Consider the following 20310-nt stretch of genomic DNA (forward strand, 5'->3'; position numbering starts at 1 on the left):
TCAAGGTAGACCAGCACTCTCCCTTGGTCCTCAGTGAGCTCCATGGGTGCACTCTCTTTCTGTCCCCATTTACAGAGGAGAGAGGGGATGAGTCACTGCAGAGAGCAGCCGGTAGCTGGGGGAGGCAGATCTGACCCTCCTCACCTCCAGCTGTCACCTTTTAAAAAAAGAAATAAGTTTGCTTTTCCCCCTATCACGTTTCACTTTGAAAATTGTCTTTTTTTTTTTTTTTTTTTTTTTGTAGAGACAGAGTCTCACTGTACCGCCTTCAGTAGAGTGCCATCATGTCACAGGACTCACAGCAACCTCTAGCTCTTGGGCTTCCGCGATTCTCCTGCCTCAGCCTCCTGAGTAGCTGGGACTACAGGCGCCTGCCACAACGCCTGGCTATTTTTTGGTTGCAGTTCAGCCGGGGCTGGGTTTGAAGCCGCCACCCTTGGTATATGGGGCCGGCGCCCTACTCACTGAGCCACAGGCGCCACCCCACTTTGAAAATTTTCAAACAGAAAAGGTGAAAGAATAATACAAGAAACACACAGATATTATCCACCTATTTAACCAACTGGAAACATTCTGTTATAACCTTCCGCCCATGTTATACACATCTGTAGACACACATACACCCAGTTTTAGAAAGTCAGTTGCAGGATGGCGCCTGTGGCTCAGTGAGTAGGGCGTCGGCCCCATATACCTAGGGTGGCGGCTTCAAACCCAGCCCCAGCCACACTGCAACTAAAAATAGCTGGGTGTTGTGGCGGGCACCTGTAGTCCCAGCTACTTGGGAGGCTGAGGCAAGAGAATTGCCTAAGTCCAAGAGCTGGAGGTGGCTGTAAGCTGTGACGCCACGACATTCTACTGAGGGTGACAAAGTGAGACTCTGGCTCTAAGAAAAAAAAGAAAGAAAGAAAGAAAGTCAGTTGCAGACATCATTACCCTTCACCCCTAAACACTTTGGTGCGTCTCTTTTGTGTAAATACAATAGTCTGTCACACCCAGGAATTTAATGTAAAGGCGCCGTGATCATTGATATACTGGGAGGTGCGTATTTTCCTGGTTGTCCCTAAAATAGTTTTCAAGCTGCAGCCCTCACCCCATCCAGGAGCCAGCCTTAGCAGGGATCACAGACTTCCTTTGGGGGTCATGTCTCTTTAATCTCCTTTTAATCCAGAATAATCCCTCTGCTTTGTTCTTTTCTGTTTTCACGATGCTGACTTTGTTGAGAACAATCTGGAACTGTCTGTTTGTTTCCTCTGACTGGTGCTGCAGAGGGAAGCTCTGTGGCCCTGCTGAGCTGATGGTGATGTTAGGGCTCCCGCCTAGGGGTGTCGGTTCCCCTTGTAATTACTGAGTCACCTGTGGGTGGTTTTTGGAGCCCGAATATGCTGTTCCTTGGCAAACTTCGACCCACAGGTTTTAGCATTCAGGGATGGCCCTTCAGTGACCCCCCCCCCCAATATGACTGGGGAATTCTCCTGTCCCTTCTGCACTGACTGAGTCACTGGTTACAGAGTTTTCCTGGCCTCCTCCCCACCTTTTACCATCACTATGAATTCCTATAATTCAGTGTGCTAATATCAGGACCACCACTATTATTTTTTGTTGCTGAAATTGTCTCAAATTTGGTGAATAGGGGCTCCTTCATGCTGGTTCCTGGGTCCTTTGGACCCTTCCCCCCTTTTCTTGATCCTTTTTTTTGGTTTCACCCTTGTGAGAAGTTCTGACCATTTTTCCAGGACGCCCTAGCTAGTTCCCTCTCCTAGGGAATAGTAATTAAAATCGAGAGGTGGTGGGCGGCGCTTGTGGCTCAAAGGAGTAGGGCGCTGGTCCTATATGCCGGAGGTGGCAGGTTCAAGCCTAGCCCCAGCCAAAAACCACAAAAAAAAAAAAAAAAAATCAAGAGGTGGGTGTGCACTGCTCCTGGGGTGCATCGTTCCCAGGCCCTTCAGTGGCCAGAGCCGGGAGAAAGCTCTCAAGTTCATTCTCATACCTCTAATTAAAATCCAAGATCCTGGAAGCTCTGCCCTAGCTGCTCTTGCTCCATACTTGACTCTCCTCTGTCTGTGAAAACCCTGGTCTCCAGTACCATCAGTGTATCCTCAGTCACACCACATGCTTTCGGAATCTCTGTGCCCATCCCACTGCCTCCAAGCCTGTGAGTAAGTTCAGGGCTTCCTGGCAGGTGATTTTGTCCTTCAACAAGGATGGGTGGTGGGGAGGGCATATAGGCAGGGTGCTATGATCTCAAGCTGCTTGTAGGGATTCTTTCCTATGTGGGTGTGACCATGTTCCAATAAAGCTTAATTTACCCAAACCTGCCCAGGCTGATACAGCCTGAGGGGCATTGTTTGCAGACGCAAACAATGGTGATCCTGATAGAGCAGTTTCTGGGGCGGGGTAAATAGCCATGCCTGAATCACAGAGGCTGAGAGGACCTTCCCGGTGGCAGGTGGGCAGATGACCTCTTAGAAGGTAAGGCAGCCCCCCAATTCCTGGGCCTCCTTGACTGGCCAGGGATGAGGGAACCAGTCCAGAGGTGAGAAATAGGAAACCGTGGCCTGGAATTGGGGCAGCAGGTGGGCAGCATTTCACCCCAGCTTGCTTGGGAGGGGAACAGGGCTGGGTGGGCTAATAGCCTCCCCTAGCAATGAACTCTGGGCTTCTCTCTGGGTAAGCGAACACGCTGTGTTTGGAAAACTGCGGGGGCTGTCAGCGCCAAGCCCAGTGGGCAGCGAGGGCTGGGCCCCACTGCTGGCTGCCCTCACCCTGAGTTGCTGGCTCAGTCCCTCCACTCTGTCTGGGACCTTTGATGCTGGCATGTCTCTGATTCCACCTGCTCCTGCCCTGTGGCCCAGGAGGCTCAGCCAGGACTCCAGGCTCCTGGAGTGAGGGGGGGTCACAGACCAGTGGCCAGGAGCTCAGAGGGCTGGGACCAGGGCCAGAGCTGATCTGCTGTTCTTCCTGTAGATCCCTGCTCTTTCCCCTCCGGCCTTGCCCCTTTGGGATTGGCAGGTTTGCACAAGCCTTCTGCAAAGCCCTCTGGGCCTGGAGAAAGACGTGTTCTGCCACTGGAGAAATGAGCCTGGATTTCCACCACCGACTTCTCTTTTAATTAGATTCTGACAGCAGCACGCAGGGCTGGCTGGCTGGCTGCAGATTCAGGTGCAGCTTTGCATGGTCCCAAGCCTCTGGGTTTCAGCGTATTCTGCTTTTTTGGAGGCAGGAAATGCTTTTGACCTTTCCTGGGGAGTGGGGCGGGAGGAGGCTGACTGCATGAGTGTGAGCGCACAGACCCCTCTCTTGTGTGTACATATTTGTACATTCATGAGCAAAGAATTGCATGCCATGTTTTGGAAAAGTCTGCAGACAGCCTTCCCAGCAAGGCTCCCCTTACCATCCCACTGGCTGTCCATTGCCCGTCTGCCTGCCCACGCACGTTTGGTCCTGAGGGGAGCCCCCTCGGCCTCAATACTGCCATCTGTGATTGGGGTTGATGGTGCCTCAGCTGGCTTTTCCCAGTAAGGCTTCTTGGGAGGTTTCTCTTTTGAACCCCAGGTGTTCCTTCTTCCTCCAGGGCTCCTCCTGAGGGCTGGGTCAGCAAAGCAACAAACCACCCACAGGGTTCCTCGAAGGAGGAGAGTACCAAAAGCAGCATTGCCAGGGCTGTGGGCAGCAGATGGGAATGAAAGCCCAGAGAGCTGGGCTCACTGCTGTCCCCTCTTGGTTTCTTCCCCTGCTACTTCCCTCCTGTCTCATAGCTCAGCCGTTGCAGACTGGTCAGAAAAAAGCAGTTTCCTTGGACAGCTTACAGTCTTGCCCTCCTGGGCCCTGCGTTCTGAACAGGCATGAGCACCAAGCTCATCAGCTTTGCTCCCCCCTTGGTGAGCCCACCTCCCATCCCACCAATCTTTTCTTTATCTCAGTGGGAAACCTCTGAATGATCTGAGCCAGGATGGAGTTGGGGCTGAGGCCAGGGCTGGAGTCCTGTTCTCAAGTCTATCCTTGACCTTCTAGGCAAGACCAGGAATCCAGCCTCCTGCCATGTAATTGTCAGCCTGAGCTTATTGAAAAGTAAGACAGGTCATGTACTTACCACCTCATGCTTCTCCAGCGTGTAACTAAAATCTGAACTCTTCATCACAAATACAAGGGCGACCTGGCGTGGTCTGGCCCTGCCTGCCTTCCTGCCTATCTCACCAGTGAGCCCCCTGCACTGAGCTTCCGTCTGTTTCTCATTCCTGCCTCAGGGCCTTTGCACATGCTGTGCCCTCTGCCTGGAGTGTTCTCCCTGCATCCCCAACCATCCAGGGCTGTTCCCTCACTTTATGTCTTTGTCTAAATGCCACTTCCTAGCGAGACTTTCCCCGATCACCCAGTCTTCATGGCTCTCAATATTTTTTCTGTGCAGTGGTTATCATATTTGAACCAATATTTGTTTTGATTGTCTCCTGCACTGGGAATATCTGTTTCACGAGAGTGAGCCTGGGGTCTTCTTATGTACTCTGAGCACTTAGACCCATGCCAAGCCCACAGTAGAGACTTCAGAACATCTGTTGAGTGAATGAGGCCTTGCTAGGTATGAGGCCTGTGCCAAGCTCTCCCCACCCAGGTCCCTATAATTCTCATGACAAAGTCTACTTATAAATGGGGAAACTGAGGCCCAGGCCTGTGAAGCTGCCAAGGAAATCAGATTTAATAGTAGATCTGATTCTAAATAAATGTTCCATCCAATATCTACTTCCTACATTGTTGGGCTTCTACCAAAGACTTATTCTTTACAGAAAACTGGAAAAGAGGAAAATCAATAATCCTCAGTGGGCGAGTTTCTCTCCTAGGGCCCTCTGCTTCCCCCAGTATATACCTATATCTTCCCCCTTTTTAGATATAGGTTCTTAAAATTTTTTTTTGCACTGAGTATAGCATTTGCATTTTTCTGTGTTCATCATACGGTATCTGTAAACGTGACTTTCAGTGGGTGTGGGATAGTCTGACAAACCTGACCACCCCTAGTGTTTGGAGATTTAGGTTGTTTCTACTTCAGTGTGCTTGCCCTGGTCTTTATCTGAGTACTATATGAGTGTTAGAGTTCAAGTGTTCATCCATTCATTCCTTGGCCAAATTCTATAGTGCACCGGGCCCTGTTTAACGCAGAGAGGATACTGATGGGCTGTCCTTGGACCTCATAGTTTAGTGTGGATGAAGGCTAAGTAGAGCCACATATGGTTCAGTGTCCCTGGGCTAGACAGCAGACCCTGGCACTCAGAATTGGGCAGTCCATGGGAGGTTGGAGGAACAGGAAAGTCGCGCTGATGCAGAGTCTTCAGATATGGAAGCAGGACAGTGGGTGATGCATGTTGTGGACATGTAATGGTGAGGGCAGAGGTCTGGCTGTGTGGTGTGTCCAGAATACTAACCAAGCCCAGGTTTCGATGGGAACACTAAGGCAGGCGTGGGGGCTTAAATGCTGAGTTAGGGAACTTGGACTTTCCCCAGCAGGGGGTGGGAAGCCTGACCATTTGTATCTTCTCTTAAAAAATTAAGGAGATTTTGTTTGTTTAAGATCGAGATTATACATACACTGCAAGGAAAAAAAAATCAAATAGCATGGAATGGTTTATCCCAAAAGGCCTTTCCCTCTCCCCATCCAAGTCCTGCTTTTTAGAACAAAATACTTCCCACCTGTTCTGTTTTTAATCCACCCAGCACATTCCTTGGGATTCTGATTAGTTAGCTTTGTGGTTTCTTGAGTTGTTAGTTTTTGGATGTTGTGGCTTAGGCAGAGGCTGGATTAGCTTGTGCCCTTGAAGAGGGTAAAAACAGCTGACCCTGCGGGGAGTGGGGGCCTGTTGGGGGCTTTGTTGGCAGCTCCAGACCAGCCCCAACCCCCCTCCCTCTGTGCCGCAGCAAAGCTTCGAGGCGCAGCAGGACGAGGCCGTGAGCGTGACGCACATGGTGAAGGCGGGCAGCGGCGTCTGGATGGCCTTCTCCTCTGGCTCCTCCATCCGCCTCTTCCACACAGAGACCCTGGAGCATCTGCAGGAAATCAACATTGCCACCAGGACCACCTTCCTCCTGCCAGGTGAGCTGCCAGGGAGAGGGAGGGCCTGACGTTCACGGAGCCCCTTCCCAGCCAGGCGGTGGCGCGCTGTGGACAGCCTATTCCCCAGCCCCCTTGGCAGCCTTCCGTCAGCCTTAAAAGCCAGGCACCAAGAGGAGGGACCCACCAGGGAGCGTGGGGTCAGGATTTGCACACCCAGGCCTGTTCCCAAAGCCCCTCTTCCTGTCATGGCAGTCTGGGGCACTCAGGAAGTACACCCCTGTCACTCTGTCACGGCAGTCTGGGGCTCTCAGGAAGTACGCTCTGAGCCCCGTGGACTCCCCTGAGTCAGGCAGTTGCTAAGAACATGACAAGCCGGAAGGAACCCAGGCCCATCTCCCACTCTTCAGGTTGACCAAAAACCTAATTCTACCTCAAACCCTTTCAGAATGAGGTAACGGGAAAGTGTGGCTGACTCACAGTCTCTTACCTTGAAGGTGTTCTAAGAAAAGGCACATGTCCCTCTTGGCTTGCTGGCCAGTGGATTTGGACGGCATCCCCACTAGGCCTGTGCTTCTGCATAGCTGTGAGATTGGGAGGGAGGAGGATGGAGAGTAGCTCTTGCCTAGTGCTCCTGCCTCTGCCCTGCCAGAGAGGCAGGGGCTCTGTGGGGAGGGAGCAGGCCCAACACCTGCCTCAGGCCCACTCTCACCACTGCTGGCTTTGGGGCAGCCCACAGGTCTCACAGGCATCAGCTCACTTTGCCTCCCTTCTTGACCCAGTTTCCCCCAGACACATTGGTCATGGCTGACCTGGGAGGATGTAATGGCTCCGTCCTGCCTAGGTGTCCCTGGCAGGACTGGCTTTAGCAGCTGGGAGAGTTGTAGGGCCCTGGGGCCCAGGAAAGAGCCCATGTGTCAGGCTGGGATCTGGAGCTAATTGTCCTAAGAACCGGGCAGATAGATGGCGGCGGTGGCGGCTGGGAAGGGCTGTACGCTGAGCCAGGGGTTGAGCTTCCTGTTCCCTGAACTTGCACCAAGGAGACTCCCTGGCCAGCACTTCAGGGGCCCCGGGGACCTTTGTCCCACCCCAGAGGTCTAATTCCAGCCCAGGGACCCAGATATCACCCTGGCTCCTGCTTCCCTTGACCAGTTGCGATTGTCACGATCGATCGACAGGAGTGATGACAGTATGTAATAACTGTCACCTGTCCCGCACCCTGTTGTGAGCCAGCCCCAAGCACTGTAAATGCAGGATCTCATTTCCCTGTAACCCCATGAGGTGGCGATTGTCCCCATGTTACAAGAAGCAGAAACCGAGATCCATTGGGCAGGGTAAGGTGTCTTGCCCACGGGCATGCAGAGGGCCTCTGTGTGTAACAGGGGAAAAGAATGACGTCAGAGGTAGCCTGTGTCCTGGCTTTGCCCCGTGTCGTCCATGGCCAGTCTCTCCATCTCCCAGAGCCCTTTGTCCCTCTGTGAGATGGGATGTGGTTCCCAACTTGGGGGCTGTCACGTGACTAAATGTCACCAGGGCTGGAAAAGTGCCTGACTCAGGCCAATGGCATGGCAGGTGAGAGGGGACCCTTCTCTAACATTTCCCCTGGGCTGGGGGGCGAGGCTTGGTGTTCTGGGTCTTGTCTGGCTGTCTCGCTCTTTCTCTTCTCTTCTTCGTCCCCCTCCCTCCCTCCCTTCCCTCCTTTCTGCCCCGCCCCATCTCTTTCCTCTTGTCTTTTTTATTTGTTGTGTTTGTGTGTTGTGCAGCCATTACACAAGTTTAACACATTTCAACTCCAATAAAAATTTCTCTGTATTCACAAAAAGATGTCCACATTTCTTCTGATAGCAGAATTATTTCAAGTTAGTAGAATGGGTAATCCTATGGGCCTTTTAAAATCTGTGCAATTCCATCTCGTAGGGGTGGACGCAAGTGGCGGGGAGTCTAGTTGATTAAATATCGGAGGCCGGAGGCTTTGTGGGCAGAAGGGCAGCTGCTCCCACTGCACGATCCCGGCTTTCACTATATGTTCCAAGCACATTTTCATGCCTGTTGACTGACTTGGTCTTTGAAGTTACCCTTTGCAGTGGTTCTCAGCCTTCCTAATGCCTCCTAATGCCGTGACCCTTTAATACAGTTCCTCATATTGTGACCCCCCAACCATAAAATTATTTTCGTTGCTACTTCGTAACTGTAATTTTGCTACCGCTATGAATTGTAATGTAAATATCTGATATACAGGATGTATTTTTATTGTTACAAGGGGGTGGTGACCCACAGGTTTAGAACAGCTGCTTTGAAGAAGAAGGGCATTTATTATAAGGGTGATGACTTTAGGGCCAGGTAAACTGAGGTCCAGGAGGTTTAAAAACTGGCCTGCTGTCACACTGCTGAAAGGGCAGGGCCAGGGGAGACCACAGGCTCTGGTCACAGTGTTCTCACATTGCTGTGCAGCCTTGGGTGATTTCTTCACCTTCCTGGGCCTCAGTGTCTCCAGCCACATGACAAGGGGCTGAGATCTGAAGCAGCTTGGCCATGCCATAGACCAGATTAGAGTCGGAATTCCAATGGGAATACTGGTCTCCTGCTTTCCAGGTCTGACTGGGAGCAAATGGAGAATTTCTCTGACCCTCTGTCCCTGACTGGTATGGCACAAGTGGGCGTTACATGAGATGGTGGCAGCACAGCGCTCAGAGCGCCTGGCTCGAGTCAGTTTCAGTCTGTGATGGTGACATTTACTCTCCACCCTGGCTGTCAAAGCAGACAGAGTGACCTCTTCCCTTGCCAGACCTCCTGGGGCTGAACCTTACACGTAGGTCTGAGTGTTGGCTGAGGGTCCTGGGTGTGGGGCTTCCCGAATGTTCCTCCTTTCCCCAACCTGACCTCCCTCATCAGCAATGCTGAGGATTTCAGGCCCTTCCAGGCCAGGTCCTCCTGAGACCACTCAGACCCGAGAGTGGCTCCCCATGTTCCATGCTGAGGATGGGGCAGCTACAGATCCACCCTGTGTTCTTTGCGGAGGGATAACCAAGTAGGGTTCTTACATTCTTCATTAGAGATATTTTAAAAAGGCTTTTAAGTGTTTTTTCCTTCCCCCACACTACCAAATGAAATAATTGCATAATTAGTAATAAATTTGTTCTTCCTCTAAATGTGGATTTTTTTAGGGTGTGTTAAAAATTTATCACACTTCCTTCCCCTGACCCCTTTCTGCCACTCACGCACCCGACTGGTATCACTGCATTTTTTTTAACCTAAACTCCCTCTCCTTTTAACTAGACAGGTCATTAATAAAATGTTCTCCGAGAGCCTGAGCTTTTTAAAGTTGTATATCTCCAGATAGATGGCTTGGGTGAGTGGAGCGCTGCTGCATTAAGTCTCTGTGATAAAATATTTATTCACCATTAGAATTTTTTTTTTCGTTCGGACTGTTTGTGAAGTGTCTTGCTCTTTCCTTCAGGCAGAGTTGGGGGGAGGAAGGGCCCTGCAATGAGGTCTGCAGATGAAGTCATTTCTCAATTCCGGCATCTCTTCTGGTCTCACGCTTGCCTTCCTTTCATTTGTTGGGTTTCGGCCGTCCCGTGGGGCCTGAGAGGATGCAGGGCACTGGGAAGTGGTCTCCTGCTGGCCTTGAGGCCCCGGGGGACCTGGAAAGGCAGGTGAGGTGTCTGGGGTGAAAGATTCGCCTCTGTTCCTTCTCTTGGCTTTATTATTTTTGTTGGTTTATGGCTCTGATGGAGCTGATCTTAAGACATTAGAGTCTAGGACCTTTTAATAATCGTAAACATAATTCTAATAGCCTCCTTTTATTGATTGTATACTGTGGGCTAAGAGCTGTGCTTGTTCAGATGCTCTGCTTCCATCCATCCACCCATCTACCCATCCTCTCATCCACCCATCCATCCATCCATCACTCATCCATCCATCCATCCATCCTCTCATCCACCCATCCATCCATCTGTCCATCTATCCACTCATCCACCCATCCATCCACCCACCCATCAGTTCATGCACTCACAGATACTTTTAGTGTCTACCATGAGCTGAGTACTTGACCGGGAGTCACAGATGAGCTGCTGCCCTCAGGAAGCTTATGTTCAGGAAGGTAGACACTCAGTAAATAAGAGCAAAATGAGGCCGTTACTGCCCTTGACCAGTGCCAAGAAGAGAAGGAAGGTGGTGAGGAAGGGAGCTCCCAGCCTGAGCCTCTGTGCTAGGTGATTCTAGGAGGGTTGAGGGGGACATTGATGGGCAGGAGGCTGTCGTCATATTGTCAGAGCCCCGAACCTTTGTTTCCTAACTGATTCAGGTGTGGGGAATAGTCCAGCTGTACAGGTGCCCGGGTGCTGGAGTCAGGTCTCCAAGTCCCTCCTGGGCTTTTCCCAGTGTGGGTTGCTTTTCTACATGGAATCAACACTACAAATGTGACTTTTGAGCTTGCATCACATTGAGGGACTCACATCCCACCCCCTGCCTGATAGCCCCACTTGGAATGCCTAGTTGGGAGCTCTGAGCTCTAGTTGCAAAGCTTGCTCCTTTTCTGTCTCAGGTGACAGCAGGGCTGTACACCAGCTGCCTGAGACAGAGAAACCTCAGCGTTGTCCTGGGCTCCTTCCCTCCTCCCCTCCATCTGCAGCAGGTCTGTCTTTCCCTTTCCTAGCACCTCTCCTGTAGCTTGGCCTCTCCCCCTAGATCTTCTCCTACACCAGTGCTCCACTGAGATCCGCTTGCATCACTTCCCAGCTTAGACCTCTGGGTAGCTTTTTACTGCACTCAGAGTGTCAAGCCCCAGGCCCTGCCCTGACCCATCCACCTCCCCTCTGGTCCTCTTGAGTTTGTCTCTGGTCTCAGTGCTGTACTGGCTTACAGACTGGATGAACTCATTCTTGTCACAGGGCCTTTGCACATGCTGTCTCGTGAGCCTTGGCTCAAGTCTTAATGTGACCGCCACCCCCTTGTCACCTGGATTTCACAGGCTCACACCTGCCTCCCATCCTTCTGGGAAGCAGAGCGAGGCCTGAAAACTCAGAGCTTTTCCATCCTCTGCCCAGCATTTACATTCTGTGTTTCCATTTTTACTTCTTGTTTCCCATCTCTAAGACTGTACCATCTAACACACTGGCCATTATTAAAATTAAAGAAAATTAAAAATTCCGTCTCTCCGTCCACTAGCTATATTTCAAGTGCCTGATAGCCAGTGACTAATGGCTGCTGAATTGCACAGCATGGTAGAGAGCATTTCCATCATTGCAGAAGGTTCCAGAGCACTGCTTCTTGGGGGCAGGGAACTTGTGTGCATGGTTCTAGCTGTACCTCCAGCACTGGGTGTGGAGTCTGGCACACAGGAGGCATCTGGGAGGTAAAGGGATTTGTGACGGGATAGCGCTCTCTGTTAGATGATGCTGTGCGTACCCCAAGACAACAATCTTCCTTTTAGGGTGAGGGAACTACACCATTTTCCTCTGCGACATCTCCGCAGAGGAAGTACCTTTGAGAATGGAAGCAAAGTAATTTTCTCAAGAGCAGAGTGGTGATGGAGGCTTTGGTTTGTAGGAGGCGGCAGACCTCAGCTCACCTCCTCCCTATAGGCTCCAGCTGGGGGGCCTCTTTGAGCCTTTCCTCATCTGGAAAATGGGGACAGTGTCCATATCTTGCATATGTCCCAGATGCTGCAAGGCCTTGTCAGATCAGAGCAGGTACACCAGAGCTCTGCAACCCCCAAAGCAGTATGTCTTGTGGGGTAGCCTGTGGACCAGTAGCATTGGTGTCACCTGGAACATTCTAAAATGTAGCCTCTCCTTGGGGTCTGTGTGGTCAACCCTCCCCCTGATGCCAATGCAAACCTCCTTCAAAATATATCCTGGCATTGTTATTGCCATGATATGTGGCCTCAAGTTGAATTTCCTTTGAGGGAAATTAAACTCCTCTCACTGTGCAGAGGACTCACGCAAGAACGAGGCAGCCATATGGGAAGGCAGGAGCCAGGCGAAGCCTGTGGGAGCTGTGTGTGACAAGGGAGGGGGTCTGTCCCTAAGCCAGCAGCCTGTACTCTGCACCCTGCACCTGTCTGCCCTCTGAGGCAGGCCTCCTGCCCCAGCTCCAGGCCCCCAGTGCTACACCCTACGGGCAGCGACAGTGATAGCAGATAGCACCATTCTGCATGGCACATGCCTGGCACAAGGTTAATTATTTTACATTCATCAACTCCCGCACCTCTCTGGAAACAATGCTGTGAAATCCAGTCACGTGTCACTTCACGGCGGGAAGATGTCTGAGAGATGCACTATTAGGCTGTGTCATAGTTACGCGAACACTTTAGAGCATATTACACAGCCCTAGATGGTGCAGCCTATTATCCCGAGGCTACAAACCTGTGCAACATGTCACTGTATCGGATACTGTAGGCGGTTGGAACACAACACGTAAGTATTTGTGGATCTGAACAAATCTAAACACAGAAGAGGTGCATGGAGAACATGGCATTATGATCTTACAGGACCAGCGTTGCACATAAAGTTTATTGTTGACCAAAACATTATGTGGCAGGTGACTGTGTTGTTGCCATCCCCTCTTCTAGTGAGGAAACTGACACGGAGGGTTAGGACTGGCCCCAGGTCACAGTAGAAAGTGGCAGATGTGGGGTTTGAAACCAGCACCTGACCGGAGTGTTCCTGGCCATTGTGCTGGGCAGCCCTCACCACGCATCCCTTTGTGAATGGGGGACCTGCTGTCCTCCCTGACATTGCCATTTTTGCTAAAAGTAAGTGACCCTACCAAAGGATAGTCTAAGAAGAACTAATCTGGACTGACACCCAGAACATGCTAATTCTCGCCCGTGAGTGGTCTGGTTCCCCCTTGGGCTTGGGGCCTGCAAGCTGTGCTGTGCCCTCACCTCAAGAAGTGCCTACCTGGGAAAGCCCAAGCTGGAAATGGTGCTGCTCAAGGGGCTGCCAGGGACCACCCCGGCCCCTGGCCACACATCCTGGGTGCACCCACATGTGCTGCACCCTCACACCAGTTGTGAGGGGCACTTTGTGCCAGAGAAGCCGGCCACTGTGTGTTGAGAGCTCGCGGGCTAGGCACTGGCACTGTGGTGCCACCACACTATATTTTCTTATGGCAGCCCCATTTTGCACAGGAGGAGTCAGGCTGAGTAGGGGAGCTCTGAGCTAGGAGTTCCAGGGGCCAGGCTCCAGCCAGGTCAGCTAGACCAGGGTGTCACCTGGAATGTTCTGAAATGCAGCCTCTCCTTGGGGTCTGGGTGGTCAACCCTCCATTAAGACAATGTCTTAACTACAACATCGTCCAGCTTCTTGCCTGTCGCAGGGGAGGGGCTCAGACCATTCCATGCCCTCACCTTGTGGTGGCATCCAGAGCCCGCTGCCATCCCCCATGGAGGGTGCTACTTACCTGACTCTCTCTCTGCAGGCCAGAAGCACTTGTGTGTCACTAGCCTCCTGATCTGCCAGGGTCTGCTCTGGGTGGGCACTGACCAGGGTGTCATCGTCCTGCTGCCTGTGCCCCGACTGGAGGGCATCCCCAAGATCACAGGTGAGCTTTGGGGGGCTGGTTTTGGCAGTGGTCTGGGGTCAGCTGCAGATGGCCACCCCAGCATGGCAGGGGGGTAAATTTTGCCCAGATGTTCCTCTCCTCTCTGGTGGCACAGTGGAACTAAATCATGTTAGTCCCATAGTCTCCTGTCTTCTTTATGAGTCTCAATTTCCTAATCTGGCAGATGGGCATAATAATGGCATAAGGATTAGCTGAGACACCTGACTAATGGCAGAGGCTCTGCTGGGCCCCTTCTGCTCCCTCACACAGCAGTTTCAAGATGTCCAGGCTTCTGGGGTTCATGCACACATGTGTTCACATAGATCAGAGGAAGGTCTGCTCTGACGTGTGCCACTAGGGCCCAGGAGGGCAAGGGCAGCACTAGGGAGGGACAGCCTCTGAGATTTGGACACCTGGAGCCCTGGGCCCCTCTTGGTGTTTGTCCTGAGACAACAAAGTTGTCTCTTTCAGCAGAGAGCGGGGCAAGAGGAATGGGAAGCCTTAGGGCTGTACCTGCCTCACTCAGATCTTGAACCCCTCTGCGAAAGAAGAGTCACTTCTAAATTCACAGATTTTCTACTTTCATGAGTTCATCAAATAAGGCATTTTCTTCATCCAAAGGGTGTTTATGAAGGGCCCGTCTCCAGGCTGGACCCTGGGACAGAAGGATGAATGGAGGAGAGGCCCTGTCCTCAAAGAGCGGACAGTCTCCTGGGGCAGTTGGAGTCCAGGCAGCAGGTGCTATGATGGAGATGCCCCAGGGCCCGTGGGGCACAGAGACAGGGCAAGCTGCTCTCCATTGTGAATTCAAGAGGGGTTCTTGGACCTCAGAGGAAGAGCTGCAGGCTCAGGTAGATGGGAAAGGCTTTCCAGATGGAGGCAACAGCTTGGAGACACAGGAAAGTCTCAGGGAATTTCATACCAGGGTTCCCCCAAGTGGTGTATAAGGTCTCTGCTCTTCTACCCCCTGAGAAAGTAGATGTGGGGCATGGCCTAGCCAGGTAGAACTATGACCTTGAGGAGATACCTGAAGGTTACAGCTACCAAAAAATACCCCACCCAGAAAGTTCTCCAGGAGAGATGTGTCGGCGCCTCTGTTAATGCTCTGGGCCTTTGGGCCCCCTCTTCCCTCGCCACATTTCCTGCAGGGAAAGGCATGGTCTCACTCAACGGTCACTGCGGGCCTGTGTCTTTCCTGGCTGTGGCGACCAGCATTTTGGCTCCTGACATCCTGCGGAGTGACCAGGAGGAGGCTGAGGGGTCTCGGGCTGAGGAGGACAAGCAGGACGGGCAGACTCACGAGCCAGCGCCCGCGCCCGACAGCCACATTGGCCGAGAGCTGACCCGGAAGAAGGGAGTCCTCCTGCAGTACCGCCTGCGCTCCACGGCCCACCTCCCGGGGCTGCTGCTGTCCATGCGGGAGCCGGCGTCCGCCGACGGCTCAGCCCTGGAACACAGCGAGGAGGACGGCTCCATCTATGAGATGGCTGACGACCCTGACGTCTGGGTGCGCAGCCGGCCCTGTGCCCGCGATGCTCACCGCAAGGAGATCTGCTCTGTGGCCATCATCTCTGGCGGGCAAGGCTACCGCAACTTTGGCAGCCCTGCGGGCAGCAGCGGGAGGCCAGCCCCATGTGGGGAGACGGACAGCACCCTCCTGATCTGGCAGGTGCCCTTGATGCTATAGCCTCCTCCCCACGCCCAAGGGCACAGCTGCAGGCCTGACCTAGTGCCGGGCTCTCAGCTCAGTTCCCCACGGAGTGCTGGCAAGAATCGCCCTCCAGGGACCTGCATGGGACGTGTGGACAGGCCCTGATTCTCCAGAAAAGACTTTGGCAGGGTGAAGGGAAAAAAAAAAACCTCTTCTTTTAAAAAAATATTTTTTTCCAGAGTGTTTTGGGGAGGAGTTTTAGGGTTGGGAGAGAGGGAAGACACATCTGGAGGAAATGGCCTTCTTTTTAAAAGCAAAAAACAAAACAAAACAAAAAAACACACAAAACCTCACAACTGCCTGGCAAGCCCAGGGCCACTTGTTTAGGCTCGCTCGGGGCTCCCAGGCAGCTACGCGCCCCTCCTGGCAGGGTGAGCGCGTGTGAGTGTGTGCGAGTGTGTGGGCTGGTGTGTGAATATATATAAATACGTATATATGGTGTACATTATATGTGTATAAATAAAGTCTGTACATATTGGAACTGGGAGATGCTGGAATAAATGGTGAGTGTTACATGGATACTTGGATTGAGGCCTCGTTTCTCTTGAGATACGAGGGGGAAGAGGCAGAGAAAGCAGATGTGGGTAGGTAGGGGTTGTTTGGGGACCAAAAGCTGCTCTGGCATTGGCAGATCCAGCTCAGGACCAGGGCAGAGCTGCCGCAGGAATAGGCTTACAATGGCCCTGTCCTATCCAGTCGCCATTTGCCACAGGTGGCTCATTCATTTTTGTGTTAATTTAAAATCCAGTCCAATATTCAGTCCCTCAGTTGCTGTAGCCACTTTTGAGGTGTGGCTCAAGTAGTTCCACGGGGTAAGTGGGATGGATTAGATAGCACAGGTGTGACCATTTCTGTCATCACAGGAGGTTCTCTGCTGCTTGAGAAGGGGCTTTGGGGGCTCCTTTTCTGAATAATTTTTGAAGAAAAGATTGGCTCACCCTGGTTCTGGAATGTCACAGAGGCAGGAGGACTTGCCCTGAAGGCACAAGCTGGAGGAGCCAGAGGGAAGGGGGGTCTCAGCAGACTGGCTGCCCTGGGTGGTCTGGAGGGGGTGGGGTGGCTTCCACATGGGGGCTGTCAGCAGCAGGAGCAGAGCCCAGCTGTAGGGTGGGATGGAGGGGGATACTGCCTGTGGCCCTGGCATGTCTCTTCTGGCTCAATCTATCCTTAGATTTCTAGAGCTACCTGCAGGGGGGAAAAAACCCAAAAGCTACCATCGTAAAAGGTAGCATTTCCTCCATTCTCCCACCCCTCTACATCTCTGTACGTGTGTCTGTCTATCCACCACTTGCCGCTGGTATGTGTGTTGAAGCTCTGGAAACAAAGAGTGGCCATTTCAGCCAGATTCTAACCACATGGTAGCTCTCACCCATTAGAAAGGTCATTCATTTGCTCATTTTGCAAACTCTGTGAGTTCCAGGTAAGCACCAGGCATGATGCTACTGGGGCCGTGGAAGTGGATGAGATAGCGGCTGCCAGTGCCCACAGGGAGTGCATGGTCCGCAAGTGAGGGCTTGGGGAAGTGCAGGGGTCTGCAGAGGAAGAGGGAGAGGGGACAACGTGTGCCAGATCGGGGGTACACAGATGTGGGCGTGTTCCTGGACAACAGGTGGTCCAATGTGGGTCAGTCTGCAGGAAGGGGAGGAAAAAGTGCCCCCGAGGGTCTGGCCTCCACACTGAGGACTGTGGCTCAGATGTGACCCTGGGCCTTAGTTTCCCATTTTCTATCAAAAGAAGAATCATCACCATCTTGCCTGCCTCAGGTGGGAGGAGGAAAAGTGCCCCGTTCCTTTCTTCCTTCCTCAGTTTAGTTATTGAATGCCCTATCTCCCTGGGGCTCGTGGAGGGTGTGTTATCCCCTTAGCCTCTTTCTAGGGGAGTGACAGGCGGGATAAGGAGCAAGCCTGCACCCCAGGACCCAGCAGCCCTGTATGCAAGGCCGACCCTGCCCTGCCCTGCTGTGCGGTGCCCAGCATGTTCCTCAGTTTCTCATCTCTACAACAGAGAAGATGATGCCTTGAGGAATTGCCGAGGGGTCACGGCACCAGGGCCGAGGAAGCCACCGGGAACAGCCCCCGACAGTATTACTGTGACAATTCCTTATATCCTTGCTCCAAACGATTTGAGGCAGACAGTTCTTATTAAGAAGTCTCCCCTTTTGCACAGGGGTTGGCGTCTGAGAGCTCTGTGGGCCTGTTAGATCCCAGACCTGCAGATTGCTCAGCTAAAGGGGACCCGAGAGATCTAATGGGGCCCGTGAAATCCCGTCACCGAGAAAATGAATGACTTCGCTACTCTAGTGAAATTATCATGTCAGTCAACAGCTCATCTCCCCTGCGTCTGACAACACAGCGAGAGGGAGCTGGGGGGCGTCGGGACAGCTCCTGAGACACGCTGAGGATGTACCTTGCATGGGAGAGGAGGCCTTGCTTCAGATATTGATAAGAATAATAATAACCATCAGCGCTTGGGGGGCCTTAGCTCATTTCACCCTCCCGATTGCTCTCTGAGTAGCTGCTTTTGTTTGCTGGTTTGTGGGTGTAGGGGCTGAGGCTCAGAGAACTTCAGTTATTTGCCTGGGATGCTTCAGGGCCTAAAGTCAGGCCCGGGACTGAGGTCTGTCTGCTGCTAGGGTGGACTCTTAACCACTAGGCTACTCTGCCTCCAAGAGCAAAACTCGGAGGCAAACTTTGGAGCTGCAACTGTGCTCTCCTCGCTTACTGGCTGAGTGATGCCAGTACCTTCATCCCTTGGCATCTCGGGGCGTCCTTGCTATGAGAACAAAGTGTCATTCATTCAGTATTTATTGAGCACTTATTACGTGGCAGGACCCAGTTTCAAGCAGGCACTGGGTGAAGTGTGGTGAGCAGGACACATCCCACTCACATCCCCCCCTCCATTCTGCTGGGGGGCCAGGGAGAGGGAACAGACCATAAGGAAAATATGTCAGATGGTGTTTGTGCCCTGGAGAGATGTAACGCAGAGATCAGGGATAGAAGGTGCTGTAGAGGGGGCTTGAGATGTTAAAGAGGGTGGGCAGGAGGCCTCACGGAGGAGGGGACACTTGAGCAAAGGCCTGAAGGCGGAGCAGACATCAGATAGTATGGGATTCCTGGGAATCCGTGCAGGTGGCAAGTGCCGAGGCAGGAAGGCAGTGTGTGTGTGGGGTGCTACAAAATTGAGATTACTACCTGTGGGTGGGGGCAGAAGTGTGGGGAGCCAGGAGACTTCCCTCCCCAGTCTGTGTGGTGTAGGCAGCAGGGAGCGATCAGACCCTAGGTGGGTTCTGATGACCTGGAGCCGGCCGAGTATGCAGGAGGGATGGGCTGGGAGAGAAAGAGGCATCCAGGATGACCCCAAGGCATCTGGCCTACCAAGTGGAAGGTCGGAGCTGCCAGCTATCAGGCCTGGGAGGCTAGGGAAGGGCAGGTTTTCTTCAGGAAGATCTGAAATAGAGTGTTGGGCCTATTAGGTTTGAGATGCTGTTGAGTATCTGAGCAGAGATGTAGGGAGGGCAGGGGGCTCCGGGTCTGGAAGGTGCTGTGAGGTCATCAGCAGAGAGGTCTACTGACACACAAGCCTGAATGTACCTTCCAAGGGTGCAGAGTCCCTGAAGGTGTTGTGAGCGTCCAGCATAGGGAAGATCATGGTAGGAGGTCTGCGAGCTGAACAAGAGTCGTAGGAAGCTGAAAGGTGAGGACCGGGGTTGAGGCTTGAGGCCCGGGGCACTGCCCTTGGAAGCTCATGAAGAGGCTTTGAGGGAAGGGAGTGATCTATGCCAACTGCTGCCCAGAGACTAAGGTGAGCCCTCACCTTGGATTCAGCTACCTGGAGGCTGATCGTGACCTTGATGAGAGACATTTGGGAAGAGTGGTGGTGGGGAAAAGACTGAAGATGTGGGTAGTGCAGGAGAAGAACATCTGAGCAGCAGGGGTATTCTGGGTGTTCTGGGGCCCTGGTGATTGGGGTGGAGGGAGGGAGGTGCTGTTACAGATGGCCCTGCCACGTTCCTGCCTTGGCACTTGCCACCTGCATTCAGCCCAGAGCATTGTACTATCTGATGTCCCCTCCTCCGTAAGGCCTCCTGCCCACCCTCTTTAACATCTCAAGGCCCCTCTCCAGAGTTGATTGGTCTGTAGGCCTTTTCCCCTTGCCCAAGAAGGTGAACCATTTTCTTCACCTCCAGTGAGCAGGCAGAGACTTCAGACAAGCCCAGACCCACCTCTCGGCAGGAATCCCACACAGCTGCTGATTGAGAATTTCAGGTTACAATAGGTCACCTTGAGTCCAGCCCACTGTCTCCACCCTCCTGCCCCACTGTTGGGTGATGGTGCTCAGACCCGGGGAGGTCAAGGCCCTATCCTCCTATCCCTCAGAGCAAGGTGGAGGTTGTCCACTGGGTACCCCTGGTCTTGAGCCTCAAACCCCAACATCCTTACCCAGCACCCTGGGGCCCAAGGACTCTTCCAGAAGCAGCTGCTGCCTTTGGAGTGTGGGGGAGACCTTTAGTCACAGCCAAGGACACAGAAATGGCCCTTTCACTGTGTCCCAATAATTGATCTCATTTTAGTCTGGAGTCCCCACAGTGGAAAACTCTTGTTCTTTTTTTTTTTTTTTTTCTTTTATTTATTTATTTATTTATTTTTATTGTTGGGGATTCATTGAGGGTACAATAAGCCAGGTTACACTGCAATTGTTAGGCAAAGTCCCTCTTGCAATCATGTCTTGCCCCCATAAAGTGTGACACACACCAAGGCCCGGCCCCCCTCCCTCCGTCCCTCTTTCTGCTTTTCCTCCCCCCCATAACCTTAATTGTCCTCATATCAAAATTGAGTACATAGGATTCATGCTTCTCCATTCTTGTGATGCTTTACTAAGAATAATGTCTTCCACTTCCATCCAGGTTAATACGAACGATGTAAAGTCTCCATTTTTTTTTAATAGCTGAATAGTATTCCATGGTATACATATACCATAGCTTGTTAATCCATTCCTGGGTTGGTGGGCATTTAGGCTG

At 52.4% G+C, this 20310-nt stretch overlaps 1 protein-coding gene across 13 annotated transcripts in view; it reads left to right on the forward strand.

The window, feature by feature from the left end:
- Positions 1-15812, forward strand: part of ARHGEF10L (Rho guanine nucleotide exchange factor 10 like) — a 154261-nt gene extending 138449 nt beyond the window's left edge. For 12 of the 13 annotated variants that reach the window (XM_053575188.1, XM_053575190.1, XM_053575186.1 and 9 more), the window contains 3 exons: positions 5902-6076; positions 13460-13582; positions 14731-15812. In XM_053575188.1, coding sequence (XP_053431163.1) covers positions 5902-6076; positions 13460-13582; positions 14731-15269 — 837 coding nt within the window. In that variant the 3' untranslated portion in view covers positions 15270-15812. The other variant, XM_053575195.1, reaches the window with a different exon arrangement.
- The last annotated feature ends 4498 nt before the right edge of the window (positions 15813-20310 follow it).

Source organism: Nycticebus coucang, chromosome 22 (assembly GCF_027406575.1).
Source record: "Nycticebus coucang isolate mNycCou1 chromosome 22, mNycCou1.pri, whole genome shotgun sequence".
In the NCBI taxonomy this organism is placed as follows: domain Eukaryota; kingdom Metazoa; phylum Chordata; class Mammalia; order Primates; family Lorisidae; genus Nycticebus; species Nycticebus coucang.